Raw genomic sequence first — 19,639 nt, forward strand, 5'->3', positions numbered from 1 at the left:
CTGAGCACTTTTCTCCCCACTCCCAGAAACAGCGTCTTGCTTTATTCTGCTTTCTGAGCTAGCGACATCCACACCCTGCTTTGTTCCTGGGTGGCATAAGTTAAATCTTGCCACATCGCTCAAATATTGGAGCTGCCTCAGTCAGCAGTTTGTACTCCCATTACTGCCCAGCGGGGGAAATAATAAAGTGGATTTTTATTGCTGCCTCGTTCTCTCCCCCACCCCCACCCCACCTCCTCTCATTGGCTGTGAATATTAATTCTAGTTTACAGCAAGTAGGCTTGTGGGGTGGGTGCCATCACTGCCTTCCTTAAAAATAAACTAGTGTTGCATTAGCCAAGAGGACAGGGAAGCACTCAATACTCTACACCTGCTCTAAATGGGATCGAAAGCCCCCCCCCCCTATATATTTTTAATGTGCACTGCCCCTTACTAGTACAGCTCTTGTTACATGCTCTTGGGCTGGGGTGTTGTTTTGGGGGCGTTGCTGTTGCTTTTTTTGTATCTTTATTTTCACTCTTGTTGTGATTTATGTGGAAATTGTTCCGTTTGGCTGTATATCCTCTAGCATTTTATTTATTACTAGCTGGCCCGGCCACACATTGCTGTGGCTGATTTGGTGAAATGGGAAAGGGAGGTGCAGTGCAAAAGTGGAAGTGTATGCTTACCAACACTTTTTCTTCTTGAAGTTGAGGCTGCGTGGTTTCCTTACCGGCTCTGCAGATGCTTTGGGCGCCGCTATAAATGGCGGTCATTTCGTTTCCGGGCGTCCAGACTCTCCCCTCAGTGGAGACGGAGTCCCGGAAATGACCAAAGTTTTTTTTGCGGCCGACTCCACGGGCGCTATGGCCGTCTTGTTAGTGGAGGCGGCGTCGGAAACTGCTTCTTATCCGGCTGGCTCTACAGCCGCTACTGCCACCGCCGCAAATGACGGTAAGTTTTGTTTCCGCTCACCCTGGCTGTTTCGTAAGTGGAGGCGGCATCGGAAACTTGAAAGGTTTGAGAGTGCCATTTCCACCCGTCCTGGCTCTGTAGGTGGCCGAGGTAACACCGCAGATGGTGGAAGTGACATTTCGCCTCGCTTTTCCTCCCTACCCGATGGAGCCATGGCCGCCAACCACACAAACGGTTGTTCCTGCCTGCGTGGGTCTACAGCTGCCGCCAGAGACAGCAGCGGCGTTTGTGAGCGGCGTGCCCCTCTATTGGCTGGAGGTAGTAACATAGTAACAGGAGAAAGAGGGGTTTGAGACTTTTGTGTGTGTTATGCTGCGTTCCGTCCACTGGAGGGTGCTGTGTTTTTGGCACAAAATCCAATTTTTACCTGGGTTAGGTGTATTATTTTTGCAATCTAACTACGTAAGATCCTTCCCATATGCCCATGGAACGTTGTGTCCAAATTTGAAGTAAATCGGTCAAGCGGTTACAGAGAAAGGTGGTACAGCACAAACACCCACCTTTTATGATTTTATATATATAGATGACCACTTTTGTTATGTTGCAGTTATGTTGTTGTTTTTCATGTTCTCAGTCACCTTGAGCATGATTTGAACTGTGGAAATTATTGTTTTTAATTTAAATACCGCCCTTCATCAAGAGATCCTGGGGCGGTTCACAGAATAAAATACAAGATAAAACACAAGAACATTTCCTAAATAAAATTATGTATGTAGGTATGTTATTACACTGAAGTGGAACTGAATTCTGTGCAGAATTCTGTGTGAAGATTTATACGATGCGATGAATCACCACTTGGTTTGGTGCACCCAAACAGATGACCGTAATTTGCTTTGTGGAGAGAGGTTCAGAAGTGGCAAGACATGCAACAGCTCAAACGTTCTGGCAAAGAGTCAGCAAGACTTGGGATAGGGCAGGAAATAAGCCAGCTAAGAAAAGCACACCTGAACAGGCAACTGGGTGGTTGCAGAGCCCAAATCAAGCCACTCATTTTAACTTTCAAAACTGCCAATGAAGCCCACTGTGACTTTGGGACCTCCCTTCCTTCGGCTCAGGGGAAAAAGCTCCTGCTGCTGCCAACTTAGTGGGAGGCAACCTGCAGAGCACATATTTTTAAGCTGCCTGATATTTCGTTAACGGTGGTAGCTTCATTTTGCTTTCATGCAGTTGATTATTTTCCTCCGTTTCCTTAAATGTTTTTGTTTGTTTTCATTTTGGGAATTTAGCACAAGTCATACAGTCCTGTAAGCAGTTCCCTCTATTTTAATTTGCTCCTCAAAATGAAGATAATTGCCTTTAAATAAAAACAAAACAAAGAGAATTGCAATCCATTTGCTGCAGATTCACAGCAGACTTGGTGAGTCTACGTCATACAAAGCAAGGAAGCTCAGCAGGGCCCTATTTGGCACTTCCAAAAACGGCAACAATACTGCAACTTTAAAACCCAGCAAGGAACAGGATAGCCTTTGTGCATCATAAAACTGGGCTCTTCACTGCAAACACACAAACTGTTGCTCAGCTTTTGTAAACACCCATCCATTACTGCAGTGCTGTCGCCCCCTGCTGTTGCATCCAGACTTAGCATCCAATCCCAATTTGTGATCCATGCAGAAACTCAAGAGCTAGCCAGCCTGTTGCCCTCCAGATATTGCTGCACCTCAAACCCCAATCAGTCCCAGCCATCATGCTCAATGGTTAGAGGTTATGGGAGGTCAAGTCAATTCAATCACAGGTCCCCCGATCCGTTTCGTTTCATGTATAGGATGTGATGAGCTATCGCAAAGCACTCCAAGGAACCCAAATGTCCCCCCTCTCTCTCTCCCCACCTTTTGCAAACATTCTTCTTTAATAAGGTGCAAAATAGTTCCATTTACAGTACATTTGGGGGGAGTGGAAATCTCTGCTCCTTCCCTACAAGAACAATTACACACCAAGCTGCTTCTAGCTTTCCCTTACCTGCAAATTGATTAGTCTGGTATTTTACACTAAGATGGAAATACTGGGGAAATCAGCAAGGCCACAATCAGCCTACGGTAGAAAAGATCGCTACCTGTACTTTTTTTCCTGTTGCCTGCGAGGTGGCCCCATGGCTCTTTGTCCTTGCTGCTTCTTTTAATCATAGAATTGCAGAGTTGGAAGGGACCAGGAGGATCAAGTCCTACCCCCTGCAATGCAGGAATCTTTCACCCAACGTAGGGCTTGAGCCCTCAACGCTGAGATTAAAAGTCTCATATTCTATAATGTTTGGGAAGGACTGGACTTTGCCTTTACTGGCAGGAGGGTGGGCATATTTGGGGCATCTACAGGTGTATACACATACACACACACACACACACACACACACACAAAAGCCCCGTTCCTTTCATTACCCAGAGGCCCCAGCTGCAACCCACCCCTCCACACTGACTTTTATGAATAGTTCTTACCTGCTCCAGCAGCTGTAGCCGTGCTAGCACAACTGTGCCACTTGAATCAGTGAGGGCACCCTTGGCTCCTTGTGCTCAGGAAATAAATGTGATGGGGATCTCCCCCTCCCCACCCCCACCCCGCCCTCGCCAAAACAGCAGGGTCCTTTCGAAGGAGAATGTGGATCACTCAGCAGGTCTGGCTAGAAACAGCTTCTAGAAACTTAAAAGTTCCTATTTGAAGAACCGCAGGGAGAACACCCCAGTGCTTGCAAGATGGTTCTCTCACACAGAGAGAATTCTGCAGACACCAAACAGTGCGTCTCAGCTTCTTGGAATTTCCGGAGTAATCCTATTCCGACAGGTTTAGCCAATAAACTGAGGGTATGTATTAGCTAATGCCCCTAAGAATGCTTCCCTGGGTTTCTTGGTCAGCGAGGTCACCAGGCAGCTTATGCCATGCAACTTCCTTCTTATACAGCCTCCCTCCTCCCTTCCTGGAAACCAGCACAGTGGTCCTACAGGGTGTGGGTTGGGAGCAACTGCTACTGTCCAAAACATCTGGAAGACATAATGTGATTTAGGATCCACCCCCACGAAATATTTAAAAGCAGCAGCATCCCACTTTAAACCGTTGTGGCTTCCCCCAAAGAATCCTGGGAACAGTAGTTTCTTAAGGGTGCTGAAAGTTGTTAGGAGACTGCTGTTCCACTCACAGAGCTACCGTTCTCACATTTCCCTGGGAAGAGAGATTGGTTGCTAAACCATTCTGGGAGTTGTGGTTCTGTGAGAGGAATAGGGGGTCTTGCAACATCTCTCAGCAGCAAACAATGAACTACAGCTCCCAGGATTCATTGGGAGAAGCGCAATTCCTTAAAGCGGTATGCAACTGCTTTCAATGTACAGTATTGCACCAAATATACTCTCCCCATCCTGCATTCCCTACAATAAAGACAAATGCAACGCTGCCATCTTGTGGCCACCAGCATAATGTTCAAATTTCTATAGGGAGTAACTGTCCCAGACATTCTCTCTTGCATAGAAACAGTAAGCCATGTGTTGTAAGCTTTGTAATTCTTACGAGAGACCCAGAAAAAGCTGGTGAGTCCAGCAACCTTTACATGTCCTGGAATGTTGCCTGCATGTTATATATTTCTTCTCTCCAGTACAAAAAATTATCACAGCAGCTGCTGCTAAATTCCAGCTTAATTTGCAAGTAACAGCTGAACTGAGGCAGGGAAATATTTGTGCTATATAACTATTAGGAAACATTCCAAGCAGGCAAGGTATAACACCATAGGTTGCCCTCATTGGGAGAGACTTCTGCATCTTCCAGAGGGGTCACTGTGTTAGTCTGTCACAGTAAGAACATCAGTCTTCTTGTATGCAGTGCTAGTATTGTTCAGAGTAGACCCAATGAAATTAATGGATAAGACTAACTGAGGTCCATTAATTTCAGTGGTTTTACTCTGAGCAGGGCCAGCACTGCATACAACCCTAACAAATTTATTACAAAGTTAAACTACAGTCCACGAAAAACTTACACTGTAATAAATTAGTTACGCTTTAAAGGTGGCACAGAATTGTTGAATTAGCATCTGTGTTGGTCAACTTTTGAGAAAGCCACGTTCTGCGTGGTTTTGCCCAACAACGTATTTCTGTGTCAAAGCAACCAGGGTAATCAGACACCATGCCTAGAATTGTGAAAGTGAATTTTCAGAGACAAGTAAATCATGTGCCAAGACCTTTGAACAGTCTTAATCAGTTTGATCACATACTGTTTTAGAGACAGTGTGGTGAAATGGTTAAGAGTGTTGGACTGAGACCTGTGAAACCAGGATTCAAATCCCCACTCAGCTCACTGGGTGACCTTGAGCCAGTCACCATCTCTTAGCCTAACCTACCTCACAGGGTTGTTGTGAGGATGAAATGGGAAGGAGAACCAGGTACACCACCTTGAGTTCATTGGAAGATAAAGGTGGTATAGAAATGAAATGAAATGAATGTTATCTCAATGTTCAGGTAGCCCTACAAGTTGAGACCCAAACAGAGCTGGGGTTTACCCTAGCAAAGAGCCTCACAACATCAGTATTGATTTATTTTATTGTATTTATATCCCATCATTTTCTTCAAGGAGCTCATGGTTCCCCCCCCCCCCATTTAATCCCCAGAAAGAACCCTGTTACGTAGGTTAGGCTGAAAAAGGCAGTGACTGGCCCCCAAAGACGCTCTGTGAATTTCATGGCTAAGTGGGGATTTGAACCCTGGTCTCCAAAGTCTTCGTCTGACACTCTACCCATTATACCACACTGGGGACTAATCTACACTGGTGAGTTATGACGTTTAAAAACGCATTATAAAAATGTGACACCAGAGGGCGCTGTAGAGCAGCAATCTGTCGCCAATGGGGAATTGCATTGGAAGCTGTATTTTTTAATAGTGTTTTTAATAGCCTTTCCCAGACCAGTGTAGATCCAGCCTGGGCTCTATACATCATAACTGTAAGAAGGGGCTAAGTATCTGCTTTGGAGGAGACAGAATGCTGGCTTGCCAGCAATTAACCCTCAAACACATCAAGAGCCAACACCATCCTTTGCTGTGGGAAGCAAAACTCAAGATGCTACCATAGAAGCTTCCTGACAATGCTGCTTTAGGGCAGACATAAGAGTCAGGGGTCTACAGGAAGACCAATGATTTACAGGAATATTCCTCTTCTACACCCAACTTAGTCTTGACCCTCCCAGCCCATAACAATTAACCCCCTGTTCTCACAGGCTGGGAGAGAGTTTGGCTGGGCAAAAAGCAGATTATTGTGTGGTGTTAAAGCAGGACAAAACTGGTGGTAAGCATCTGGTGGAGCACAGAAGACTGGGAAGGTTGATGCATGTCTAAAGCAAGCTGGAGAAGGTGTCCACTTATGGGATGCATATGCATTTCTGAGAAATACTGCTAAGCACTTTCTGGGAGTTATAAGAACTACTGCTTAACTTTAATCATTTGGTGCTTGAGTTTGCTTTCACCCCTCTTCCCTCCCTGTCCCTTTTTCCTTGTGTGACATGTCTTTTAGATTTTAAGCCTGCGGGCCAGGACTGTTTTAACTAATCACATGTATGCCACCCTGGAAGCATTTTTGGCTGAAGAGTTGGAGTACAAATGTTCTAAACAAACACTCCCAATATAGAAATGAAAGCTTAAAGAAAATGGAAAATAGGAAGGAAACCTTGACCGTGTGCGGCCCACAGAATGAAATTCTTAGGTTTTGCTATCTGAAGCAGGGAAAAGCAAACGAACAAAATAAGCCACAAAAGGTTACATGCATGCAACATTTATTGATGAACAGCAGAAAAGATGGAAATGGTAAATGTGTGACACAATTATTAATGGCATCAGTAACAGTGGAAGAGAGTGAATATATATGAACCCAGCAGCTGAAATGAACACAAACATACATATATACATCCCTCCACCGAAAGGTTTTACAGTGGCAGGAAACATGAATGCAAAAGGACATCAAGGAAAAAGTCAAAACAAAGAAAAATGTTTTCAAACAGGCACAAATACATACAATGTTCTAGACAAAACAGAAGCTTTCCAGGCAAACAGGGCAGTGGAAGAACAATATGTGACACTGCATTTCAATTCCATGGCACCTCCTTCAAGTAATGCAGAAATGGGGAGCTTTTGGCCCTTCAGATGTTGCTGAACCACAACTTCCTTCAGCCCCTGCAAGTGTGGCCAATGACCAGGGATGGTGGAAGTCGTAGTTCCGCAACCTCTGAATAGCCAAAGGTTCCCCATGGCTGAAGTAATGGCACAGTATTACAGCTCTGATGCTGCTGCGTTTTATATTCACCAAGCAAATAAATCATTGGGGGACTATTTGATCTAAATGCCTCCATTTGAAACAGATAAAGTTGGAGATTTTCACAACCGGGATGTCCATCACGGGGCAGTAGGGGAAAGAGAGGGAAAGCAAGGGTGAGTGCGAGGTTAGAAAAAAAGCGCTGGAAAACACAAAGGTCGGGGCTTTATTCCCAGAAAATCCCACAAGTAAAACGGCTGTCACTAGGGGGCACCAAGGACACAGCAGGGAGGAGGAAATACACAGCTGAGCAAAATCACTCAGAAAAGCCTGGGGTGAAAAGCTTACCACCCCACCAGCCCCCCCCCCCCCCAGGCAGGCACAATGCACAACACACACACACACACACACTCCAGAGTTTGGTGCCATCCTGGAAAGTCTGTTGCTGCCAGGAGTCAAGAAGATCCTAACTCACAAGGGCCTGTCTGGGTGGCATCTTGTGCTGCTAAAAAGCAGAGCTCTTTCACCTGCCCTTTGGCCAAATTACCGGTATATTGGAGGGTACTAGATCTCATGTTCACCCACAGTGTTCCTGCCCCGTTATCCAAGACTTTTTTTGGGGGGGGTCACAAGGGTCTGAACTGAATCAACAGACACAGGATGTAATGAGTTCCTGGAACACTGTGGCTAGAGATTGGTCAATAAACTGATGGTTGATTGATGATGATGCCCCACCCATCTGACTGGGTCGCCCCAGCCACACAAGAGCCCAATTTCTCACTTGCTCTCCTGCTGGCAGGGAACTTATTGCTAATAGGCAGTATTAAAAATCTGTAAATAAAACGTGAAGCCAACGGACTTCCAACTGTGATGGGGTTTCATTTACTTATTTTGTGACTTTATTGTTTATTTACTGGGTTTATGTATCTCATTAGACTGTGCTGTTGAATGTGCTGAATTGTTTAAAAAAAACAACAACCACCTGAAGCTAAACAGAGAAAAAGAGTGAGGTGTAGCACCACCATATTACGAAGCACACCTGGGTACACACACCTGTGCAGAGGCTATAGTGCACACAACTTGCACTTGTACTGTTTCCTTGTACACTCTTCTGCCTTCCCTTCCTCTCTCAGGGCACAAGTACCAAACAGGACTGCCAGGTTCAGACAGGTTTGCCAGCTGGCAAGACAGGGAGTGCGCAAATGGATCAAAACAGACTGCATGCAGCACTGTAAACAGTACAAAAGGAGTCCGTCTCCCTTGAAGCGCAGAGAGTCATCCTACAGCTACACCAACTCTCAGGCCCAGATGTGGATGTCAGTATTACAGCCTGGCAAGGTGTATGAAATGTGTAAGCCAGCATCTCCAACTGAGCAAGGCTCCACATCATTGTAAGAATGTAAGAACCACCAAAGGCCCATCTAGTCCAGCATCCTGTTCTCACAGCGGCCAACCAGATGTCCCAACAGGAAGCCCAAAAGCAGGACGTGAGTGCAACAGCAGGGCTCTCTCCTCACTTGGGATTCCCAGCAAAGGCTCTCATTTAAAGTCACACTAAAGATTCTCATTTAAAGTCACGCTAGTGTGCAAAGGGCATCATACCCTTTCTCCTCCAGGCCTTAGAAAGATGGCATTTACGCTCTAGTGATTCACTGACGAGGGGAAATTATTATTTTTACTCATCAGGGCTCTCAGGGAAGGAAGGAAGCCTCAGGCAACAGGTAGGAAATTTTGGTTCTGGAGCCACACACACAACTTCCTGATCAAATGAAACATTGTTCTATCCCAGATGAGGCAGTTGTGATTTTGCAAAGGGATCTGCAGCTGAAGGGCATCTTGATGATGCAACCCTGCCTTTATATACTAGGTGCAAAGCTTTGAAACTAAATTGATGGAATTGAGGGGGCAGATCCTGATGCTCACTGGGGTGGGGGAGCACGTGCCAGCTCTCAGAGACGAGAGCAAGAGAAAAGACCCTTCATTCAAGGAGGCAAGAAATGAGCAAGTGGCAACCCCAAGTGACCCGGCAACCAAGCAGCCAGCTCATGTTGCATAATGTTCACACCCATTAAGCCCAAGCAAACACAACCAGCCTGTGTGATGAAAAGAAGCAGAAATAACAGGAGGGCTTGTAGGGCATGATTAATTAAAAAGACACCCAGCAGCCTCCATAAAAGGGCAACATGCTCCTACGTCCCTTGGGCAGCCCCCACTCCCCACCAGCTTCTGCAGGGGAGACTCGGCAGGTTTTAATACCGAACCGCTATACTTATTCCATTAAAGTCAACAGGAATTAATCAGACTTGCAGAGAGAGAGAGAGAATGAAAGAGAGAGCACTGAAAAAAATCCTGGGGTGAACTGCTTGTTTATTTTTAGTGCCAGATGTAGGCAAAATGTGGTTTTATGGTCTCTAAAGAGGATTAAAAATCCCTTTAATCTGTGTTATGACATTGCTCTCCTTCAAAGTGGAATGAAACTGGGGCTTCCTGAAGTCAAGAGTGTCAAAAAGGAGCTGCTAGCAAATGCATCCATCCCTGTGAACTGACACGAGGGGAAACAAGTCTGACCGAGTTGACAAAGTTCTGAATTTGGATCTATTGGACGTGGATTTAATGAACACATGGCTGAGGGGGCCTGGGCTAGGGAAAAAAGAGGAAGAATAATGTGACATTCTAAAGGAATCTATGTGCATGTGTTTTGGGGGAGGGAGGGAGAGCGCGCGCAGAATCATCTTTGGTAGAAAGTGATTCAGGCCAAGGTAATAGCACGATGATAGGCTGACAGCAAAAAGGTTCAGGAAAGGTGGGAAGAAAGAGTTTAATAACTTTGTTTACATATAATTAATTGCTTCCCCCTGCCCTCCTACCCCCACTTACTGCAGCCTTGAATATCTATTTTTTAAAAAAGATTTTACAGTTCCTCTATAAATAAACCTGCTGCAAATTTACTTCCTGAAACTATATCAAGACAAACGTTGTCCTGTAGAAACCCTCAAGTGGCTGGAAATTGTGAGGGAGAAGTAAGACTGAGGGAGGGGTTGCATAGTTGCACAACCTCTGACCCCTCAAACCAAAACACAGGAAGCTGTCTTATACCAAAGTTGGACCACTGGTCCATTTAACCCAACACTGTCTACGCTGAATGGGAGCAGCTGTCCAGGGTTTCAGACCAGGGGGGCATTCCCAGCCCTATCAGAAGACACCAAGGACTGAACCTTGGGTGTATGCTGGCTGCTTTGCCATAATAAACATTGTCTGATTGAACCTGGGACTTTCTGCATGCAAAATGGGCACTCTAACCAGTGAGCTATGGCCCTTTCCAACTAGTAACTGTGCAGAGACGAGGAAAGAGAAGAGAATACAGGGACACCCTGTCCACTTTTACATCCACATTACTTTCCCCATTTCCCCCTGCACGCTTGGCTGCCCTTCACAACCCCTATAAGGCTCTCTGGGGATTCAGGCAGGGCTCTCCCAGCCCCTCCTGGAGATGCCAGAGATTGAATCTGGGAACCTTCACGGCATGCAAAGCATATGTTCTACCACTGAGCCACAGCCCTCGCTCAAGTCTCCAGCCACACACAGGGGCTTGTCAGGGGCTTGCCCTGCTCTTTCAATTAAACAGGTTGACAACGTGCCTTACCAAGTCCCTGGCTGGTCGTGAGGCACACACGGCTGGTAGTCATTGCTTGACCTGTGGCGGAGGGTGAGACGCGACACAACATCCCTGGGCCTCCACCAACAGCTTGCACGCTACCGAAAAGGAAGCGTGAGTTGCACAAGGCAGCTTCCCACCCCGCAAACCTGAAGTCTGATAAGGTCACCACCGGTGGTCACCGTCTTGAAGACTGTGTCACAGAAAACCAACACCTCCCAAGTTCATTTACCAGCCTGGAAAGCCCTCTTCATTCCATCTCGGTCAAATGTAACATTAGCATCGCCGTCACTCAACACAGCGGCAAGACCTTTACGCCACCCTAAGACTGTGTTTTTGTGTCGAAGGTATTAACAGTTAAAGAGATTCTGGGTGGCAGGTCTGGTCAAGATATAACAGGCCCTGTGGATTTCTGGTTTTAAAATGCTGAAGTACTGCTTCTGAACTCCTTTGGGCCCAATCTCACAGCTGTGTGGAAAAACTGCTTGCTCTGCTGATTCATGCTGACCTATCCAAATTCTTAGAGGAGACGGTCAGGCATGCAAGGCACCTCCCTCCGGCTGCAGAACCTTAAGGAGCCTTGCATAACCAGCCCCTGCAGCACCCACATTAAGGATTAGAATCTAGTGATTTGTTTAGTTTTCTGGTGTAGGAGCCAAGATTTAGCTCAGTGCTCCTTTTTACGACACTGCACCTCCACAAAGGACCATGCAATTCCCAAGGAACAGTGCAATGCTTCCTCGGACCCCAGTTTCCCCTGCAACTTCTTCCGCCACTGGGGTGTTCTGCAGGAGAGGAGGGGCCTACAGAAAGATCCTCCCCACCAAGCGCGGACACTACCTGACTGGTCGTTCCTCATGCGGATGGCTTTGGACTTGGCCAGCTCCAAAGCAGTGACCCACCGCTGCCGCTCCACTTCTGAGTGAGCCTTCAGGTGATATGTCCTTCCCCCATTGGAAAGCACAATGTTACAGGAGTCCTCCGTGTCGATATGAGCCGTTGACAAGTTGATGGTTCCCCGGCAGGTGTGAGCCATTTCAGCTTGAGTCCTGCAAAAAGGAACAAGGGAAGGAGCATAAGCAAGTGCCTTGGGTTTCACCTTCTGATCAAGGCTAGCGGGGGGACGGGACTCCCCAGCCAGGACTTCCCTAGGCACTGAAAGCAGCATTCCCGCATGACTGCATCAAGTAAAACTTCCTTCAGGCAGCAGGTCCAGGAAACTTTGAACTGTGCCAGGAAACACTGAACACCAGAGCTTTCCAAACTGTGCGTCGCAACACATTAGCAAGTCAGCTGCAGGGTGTACCGTTAAGTGTGTCGTGTGAATGGTCCTCTTGGGGCTGCAAAGGGGTTAATTTAACCTCTGGTTTGCTAGTAAAACTGAATTACTGTGTCACGAAATAATGCATGTTTAAAAAGTGTGTCACCAACATGAAAAGTTTGGAAAGCTCTACTGTACGCAGTGCCTTCACTACGGAATCCTAGATCAGGGGTGGGCAGAAGGAAAACTGGGATCTACTAGTACCACAGATCTCTGGGTAATTTGCCATAGGTCAGCAAGGCTTCCTGATGCCTCGTTTGTTTTGCAAATAAACTGAACCCAAAACTGGTAACACAGAAATCAAAACCTAGATTTCAGTACAGTGGTTTACGAACAAACTATTCGGTTTAGAAACTCCACAAAACCAGAAGTAGTGTTCTGGTTTGCGAACTTTACTGCGGTCCACGAACAGAAGCTGAATGGTGGAGGGGCACTGGCAGTGGGAGGCCTCATTATGGAAAGTGCACCTCGGTTTAAGAACAGATTTGGTTTAAGAACGGGCTTCAGGAATGGATTCAGTTCGTAAACCGAGGTACCACTGTATAAACTTAACTCAAAGCAAGCAGCACCTTAAAATCAGCCTTCACCAACCTAGTGCCTTCCAGATATTCTGGACGACAACCCCCATCAGTCCCAGGCAGCTATGCACTACAGAGTTGTAGTCCAAACATCTGGAGAGCACCAAGTTGGTGAAGGCTGCTGTGCATTTGCTAGGGAGTCACCTGTGCATGACAAATTGGATGAAACCGAGTGTTTTAGTCTTGACAGACGAAACTACAGTAGTGGGTGTGCCTTAAGTAATGCCAACTGACAATGTTATATATCAAAAAAGATAGGTTAAGCAAGCAAGAAGTCTAAGCTCCTTGTGAAAATGCTTCAATTGTCCTGCGTACCTGTTGTCCTGTTGCAAAGCATATATTTGCTAGTAAGTTGTCAAAGAACAAACAGAATTATCCGGAAACTCAGCTCTGTCTGCTACAAGCCCATTCAAAGAGTAGCAGCCTGTTTACTTTGCTGTGGGGTCCCTAAGCCTCAAAAATAGCTGGAAGGTTTGACAGCAGGAAGACTATAATTTCCCAACAGTAGTCATACTTAAGGCAGCAGAAACAAAAACAAAAAAACCACAGGGTTGTGCTTTTGAAATCCCTGGGCGTGTGAAAACGGCGACACTGTGAGGAAAGTGGTCTTTTTCTCCGCATAAACTATCATGGTTGCATATTATTCTAATCCTGCTGTTTGAAGAATCGAAAGTGTTCTGGGCACTGCACAGATATTAAAAACAAGTCAGCCCCTGACACAGTTTCAAAATCTAATTATTCGATTTATACCTAAGAACGTAAGTGCAGCCTTGCTGGGTCAGGGCAAAGGCCCACCTAGTCCAGCATCCTGTTCTCACAGTGGTCAACCAGATGGCCGTGGGAAGTCTGCAAGTGTAACAACACTCTCCCCCCACCCCACCCCACCCCACCCCGATTCCCAGCAGCTGGCATTTGGACCTCCAACAGCAGAGATAGAACACAGTCATTTTGGCAAGTAACTACTGAGAGCCTTAAACTCCATGAATCCTTTTTAAACCCATCAAAATTGGGGTTGTCATTACTTCCTGTGGAAGCAAATTCCATAGTTCCCTACACCCCCTTGAACATTTTGGTTGCCCTTTTCTGAAAAAGATATTAAGAAGGAAGACAAAAACAAAACTATTTCCTATGTCTGGGTAGCTTCCAGATTGTCACTGTTTTACAGGGATGATTCAACTGTATTCTGGCACTTGTCTACCCTGACTGGCAGCGACTCTCCAGGGTTTCAAGACAGCAGACGTTCCCATCCCTGCATGGAGATGCCATTGGGAACTGACTTTGGGACTTTCTGAATGGAGGGAAGTTGCTCTACCAACTCAGCTAAGCAGAACCTAAGCCATGCTGTGTGCAATTTCCTGCCACTGTAGGGCTGCTTAAGACCTTCCTGGTTTTTTTTCACTAACGGCATCATGATTTTGCTGCAACTGAAGCAAATGCAAAATTATCAGAAATGAAGATGTAAAATCCCAACAGCTAAGATACTGCTAAATTTAAGTGCAGGTTTCACTCACAGTCCAAGGTGCCCATCCAGATGGTTAAGCGAATCCAACCCACCCACCAGCTTCCGTTTGGCGTCTGAAGCCATATTCATGGAAACCATATGCAAATTTAAACCTGCAAGGAAGATATGCAGAAAGCTGCAGTTATTTCATAATACGGCTGCTAGGCTGCTACCTTGGATCTCAAACGCCTTGGCTCCCAAACAAATCGGCTCCCGAACGATCGAAACCCAGAAGTGATTGTTCTGGTTTTCAAACGATTTTCAGAAGCCGAATGTCCAGCACGGCTTCTGATTGGCTGCAGGACACTCCTGCAGCCAATCGGAAGCCGCGCCTTGGTTTTCGAACTGTTCTGGGAGTCAAACGGACTCCCGGAACACATTCTGTTCTAGTACCAAGGTATGACTGTACTGGGATCAGCTGCTTTTGAGCAGTTCAAAGTTCTGGTCCTGACTTACAAACCCTTAGTGTGTTGGGGCCAAAGTACCCATCTCCTTATGTGCCTCTGCTATCCTTTGAAATCCTCAAAGGTTTTTCTCTGGGTTTCCCTGTCCTCCCAGGTGTGGTGCAGGTGCTACTGGAAATAAGGCCTTCTCAAGCACGCCGGTTCCAGAATGCTCTCCCCAAGAAGCTCACCTGCTCGTGCATTTTCCAGCATCAAGCAAAACCTGCTTTATTTTACCAGACTTTTTAATGTTTTAGAATGCTGGTCAGTTTAATCTCAATTAAAGAGCAACTTGCGGTGTTTAGCTTATTTTAAATGTATTAGCTGTTTTAAGAAGTTTTTAATGTTTTATTTTAAATTACCCAGATAACTTGCATTTGAAAGGGGGGAGGACTAACTTGGAACAAACAGAATGAGCACAGCTCACAATGCTGCCAACGTGGATCGCAGTGCTCCGCAAGCCGCACATGTCTTGCTCAAGACTTTGCTTGGAAATCAGTCATTCGTGAATTACTTCCAGACACATGCACATTCCCAGAGGATAACTTCAACAAACTAAAATGGCTGGAATGCGTTCCAGAGTATGTTGACCAGCTCCTTTACTCTCAAAAAGGGACTATTTTTTTTAAAGGGGAGGTTTGTTTTTTTAATGATCACTTTTAAAGATAACATGGAAATCTATTTTCCCTACTTGCAAGCAGACACTCCCAGAGTGCTCTCAGCAGACACTTCCCCATCTACTGCTATGCACAGAGCCGTAAAGGTGCCCTTCAGCAGCGAATAGCCCAGTATCTCAACAGATTTTCCTACTCAGTGTTAGCATCTCAACGACTGAATAACAAAAATACATGGGCAAGTTTCCAGTCTCAAATATGAGATAATCCTTAAGAAGCATGTACGGAGAGAGTGGGGGAGAGACTGTCCTGGATTACTAGGTACACACACACACAAAGATAATGCTAGAACTGAACATCAACCTTTGGTCATTTTTGCTGGTATTAATGAACAGAAGGATATTAGCAAGAGGGCGCCTAAATAAGGAATTGAGAAAAGAATGCTTCTCCAAAATCACAAGGAACACTGTTTTGAATACCTAATGGTTAAGTAAAAATTATGCGAAGAACTCCACACATTGTTAATTGCCACCTCAGATATAAGCTGAAACCTTATAAGAGTCTAAGTGAGCATGCTTGGTTGTAAAGATTCATTAAGGTCACTTCCGAACCCTGTCTGAGCAGGCATTCCAATTTTATTTTGCAGAGAAGTTATACCTTACAGATTTTTTGTTTTGGCTTCTTATTTTTGCAAACATGCTTGTTGCACAAGAGCACCAAATCCATGTTGTGCAACCTGAATTTGCTGGACTACAGTTTATCCCACCTGCAAAATGGAATTGGTCTGGAAGTGTGCAATGCTAGGATAATGGAAGCCTGTTAGGATGGAGAAAAAAAGTGGGACACTTATCTCTTGAGCACAGAAGCACATGTGACAGTACAGCAAAGTCTAAAGAAGTAGAAAAATTAAAAGGGACAGAATTGTCCACTGAATCACTATGGGTGGTAGCACACGATTCCAAGACTCATTTAGTCCTGAGAACATACTGTCTCCAAAAGGTTCAGGGTGATCTTGACAGCAATAATGAAATCAGTAAGCAGTGTTAGAAACTGGGATAGAAAAGCTAGGAGCCAAATGGCTTCTAGGACTTGGGTTGTGGGCGCCAAAACAGAATGTCTAGTCGTTATTTGGGGGGGGGGGTGTCAGCAACACTTTCTCTATATTATTTTGATAAACATGAACTAATACGCAATTCACATAAGTGACACTTTTAACAGAAACTGTTAATACATGTTTAATTTGGTGTTTACAATAAAAAATTGGTACCATACTTCAGTTTTCAAAACACTCTCACTCTTTATTGTTAAACTCCATAACATATCGTCTATCCTTCAAAGCACATACATTTCAGTAATCGTTGAGTGTCAGCCAGGCGCAAAAAAATGGCACCCAGACTTTTTGAGGTGCTTGCAAATGGAGAATCTTTGGGCGCAAAATGCACCTGGCGCCCTGCTAATTTCAAACCCTGCCAGGAAGGCATCCCAAAGAGTAAGTGTTGTATGAAATGGGTGACTGAAACTACTCTCACATATATTCTGGTCACAACAGTGAGGTATGATTACCAGATACCCTTAATGACTTGTCTGTCCAGTGACCAATGCATGCTTGTCGCATTTGGGCCAGGGCAATGGGGCCCTTTCCCCCAATATTCACCTCATTTTTAAACGAGAATACCTTTTTGATGTTTACACCAATGTATGATACATACTGCATTTTGCTGATTCTCAAGTTTGGGGAGGTGATCTCATCTGCTTCCGATGTCTATGAAGCTGTTCTGAAGCCAATAATAGTTGATTCATTAAAGGATGTAAAAAGGATTTGCAACTCCACCCTACAAGGAAGCTGGCTATATGCTGTGTGTTTGTGTGTGTGTGTGTTTGTGTGTGTGTGTGTGTGTGTGTGTGTGTGTGTGTTAAGGGTAAACATTTCTTTGGGTTTTTAAATTTCCTAGAGACCAGTGTCATGTGCTAGCAGATGAGTGAGTTTTAACATTCTGCCGAAAAATCCAATACAACTGCTGCAGTAGCGGAAACCTGTTGAGCAACAGATTGCAGAATCTATGGTGCAACAACGTTTCACTGGTATAAAGTTCCCAAGTTAAAACAGTACAACGCATCATCAGAGATCTACAACCTCTCCTAGACAATGACAGTTCTCTTTCTCAAGCTCTGGGAGGAAGACCCTTCATCGCATACAAACAGCCACCCAATCTCAAACAGCTCCTCACCCACAATAATACAAAAACAGGACTCAACATGGACACTGGTACCAGAGCCTGCAATAAACCCAGATGCCAACTTTGCTGCCACATAAACCCGGATAACACCATTACTGGTCCCAACAACATCAAACACACCATCTCAGGACTATTTAATTGCTCATCTTCCAACATTGTGTATGCAATCAAATGCCAACAGTGCCCTTCAGCTCTCTATATTGGACAAACAGGCCAAACCCTACGCCAAAGGATAAATGGACATAAATCTGATATCAGGAATCACAAGACAGAGAAACCAGTAGGAGAACACTTCAATCTCCCAGGACATTCTATAAAAGATCTCAAAGTAGCTGTCTTAATACAAAGAAATTTCAGAAATAGACTGGAAAGAGAAGTGGCTGAATTGCAACTAATCACCAAACTTAAAACCATGGAGAAACCTGGTTTGAACAAAGACATTGGATTCTTATCTCATTATACATAACAAAGCCATCTTTAGCCATCTCACCCCTTGCCTTTCCCTGCAAGACTAATTGCAGCCGTTTAGAGTCGTCAACAGGTTTTCCACACTTATCAGCCTATCACCCATTCCCACCACCCTTCTGAGTAATACCCCTCCCCACTCCCCCACTATATTTAAGGATCTGGTGACTTCTGTTTCAGTGTATCTGAAGAAGTGTGCATGCACACGAAAGCTCATACCAGGAACAAACTCAGTTGGTCTCTAAGGTGCTACTAGAAAGAATTTTCGATTTTGTTTTGACTATGGCAGACCAACACGGCTACCCACCTGTAACTGGATCACTGGTATAAAACAATTCAAGATCTGGCCGCAGTGATTCATGCGGCGGTTACCTCCAGGCTTGACTACTATAATTCACTCTACGCAGAGCCGCCCTTGAAACTGTCCCAGAAACTCCAGTGGGTGCAGAATGCTGCAGCAAGGCTCCTCACGGGGTCCCTGCAATGGGAGCATATTCACCCAGTGCTTTACCAGCTGCACTGGCTCCCAGTGGAGTATAGGGTCAGGTTCAAGGTGCTGGTTTTGACCTTTAAAGCCCTTTGTGGCCTAGGGCCCTCGTTTTTACAGGAACTTAAGGTCCATGAATAACCATAGTTTAGAGGTCCCGGGCCCTAAGGAAGTCAGACTATCCTCCACCAGGGCCAGGGCCTTTTCAGTGATCACTCTGACCTGGTGGAATGCTCTGTCGCATGAGACTAGGGCCCTACAAGACTTAACCTCCTTCCACCGGGCCTGTAAGACAGAGCAATTCCGCCTGGCCTTTAATGTGAACTCAGCTTGATCTTTTATTTCCCTTCTCTCTCCCCCCCCCGCCCTTTTTTATGAAGATTACCTGCTCTGGGACCACACAGCTAATTCTCCCCTGACCTCCTCACTGGCCCAAGTAGGCCTAATTTAGCCAGCTAGCCCTGGTGACTATCTAATGTTTACTGGATGGATTTCCCCAATTGATTTTTGAACTTTGAATTTTATTGTTATTCATGCTTTTATACTGTATTTTATGCTGCTTTTATGTTGTATTACAATTAAGTGTTTTAAATTTGTTGTTAGCCGCCCTGAGCCCGGGTTTCTGAACCGGGAAGGGCAGGGTATAAATAAATAAAAATTATTATTATTTATTATTAAGAGCAGAACATGTATATCACTCACAGTGTTAGAAATTCTGATATACAGTGGTGCCCCGCTAGACGAATGCCTCGCTAGATGAAAAACTCACTAGACGAAGGCATTCGTCTAGCGGAAGGCAGCCCCGCTAGACGAAAAAGTCTATGGGGCTGCCTCGCAAGACGAAAATTTTTCGTCTTTTTTTTTGTCTAGCGAAAGCACGGCTGTCATTGCCGCTTCGCTAGAAGAAAAACCCGCTAGACGAAAATTTTCGCAGAACGAATTATTTTCGTCTAGCGGGGCACCACTGTACCTGTATTAGCTAGCTAGGCACTAAATGGCTCCTTAAACCAAGGTTACAGTTGCCAAAGCAGAATGCCTTGTTGCCATTTTGTGGTCTTATTTTTCAAATGATGGACTGACTGTGATTGATTCTCAGTTAAACATGTGGCTAGTACAGATGACTTAAGAACTTTGAGAACTGAAAGAATTAAAGACACTTGGTCCAGGGACAGTCCAC

The 19,639-nt window shown here is 45.3% G+C and overlaps 1 protein-coding gene across 3 annotated transcripts in view; it reads right to left on the reverse strand.

The window, feature by feature from the left end:
- Positions 1–19,639, reverse strand: part of OSBP2 (oxysterol binding protein 2) — a 132,099-nt gene that overhangs the window by 92,555 nt on the left and 19,905 nt on the right. For 2 of the 3 annotated variants that reach the window (XM_033136443.1, XM_033136442.1), the window contains exon 2: positions 11,657–11,865. In XM_033136443.1, the coding sequence (XP_032992334.1) occupies positions 11,657–11,865 (209 nt within the window). Of the gene's footprint in view, positions 1–10,804; positions 11,512–11,656; positions 11,866–19,639 lie in introns of those variants that run through there. The other variant, XM_033136444.1, reaches the window with a different exon arrangement.

This window comes from Lacerta agilis, chromosome 17, assembly GCF_009819535.1.
Source record: "Lacerta agilis isolate rLacAgi1 chromosome 17, rLacAgi1.pri, whole genome shotgun sequence".
NCBI lineage: Eukaryota > Metazoa > Chordata > Lepidosauria > Squamata > Lacertidae > Lacerta > Lacerta agilis.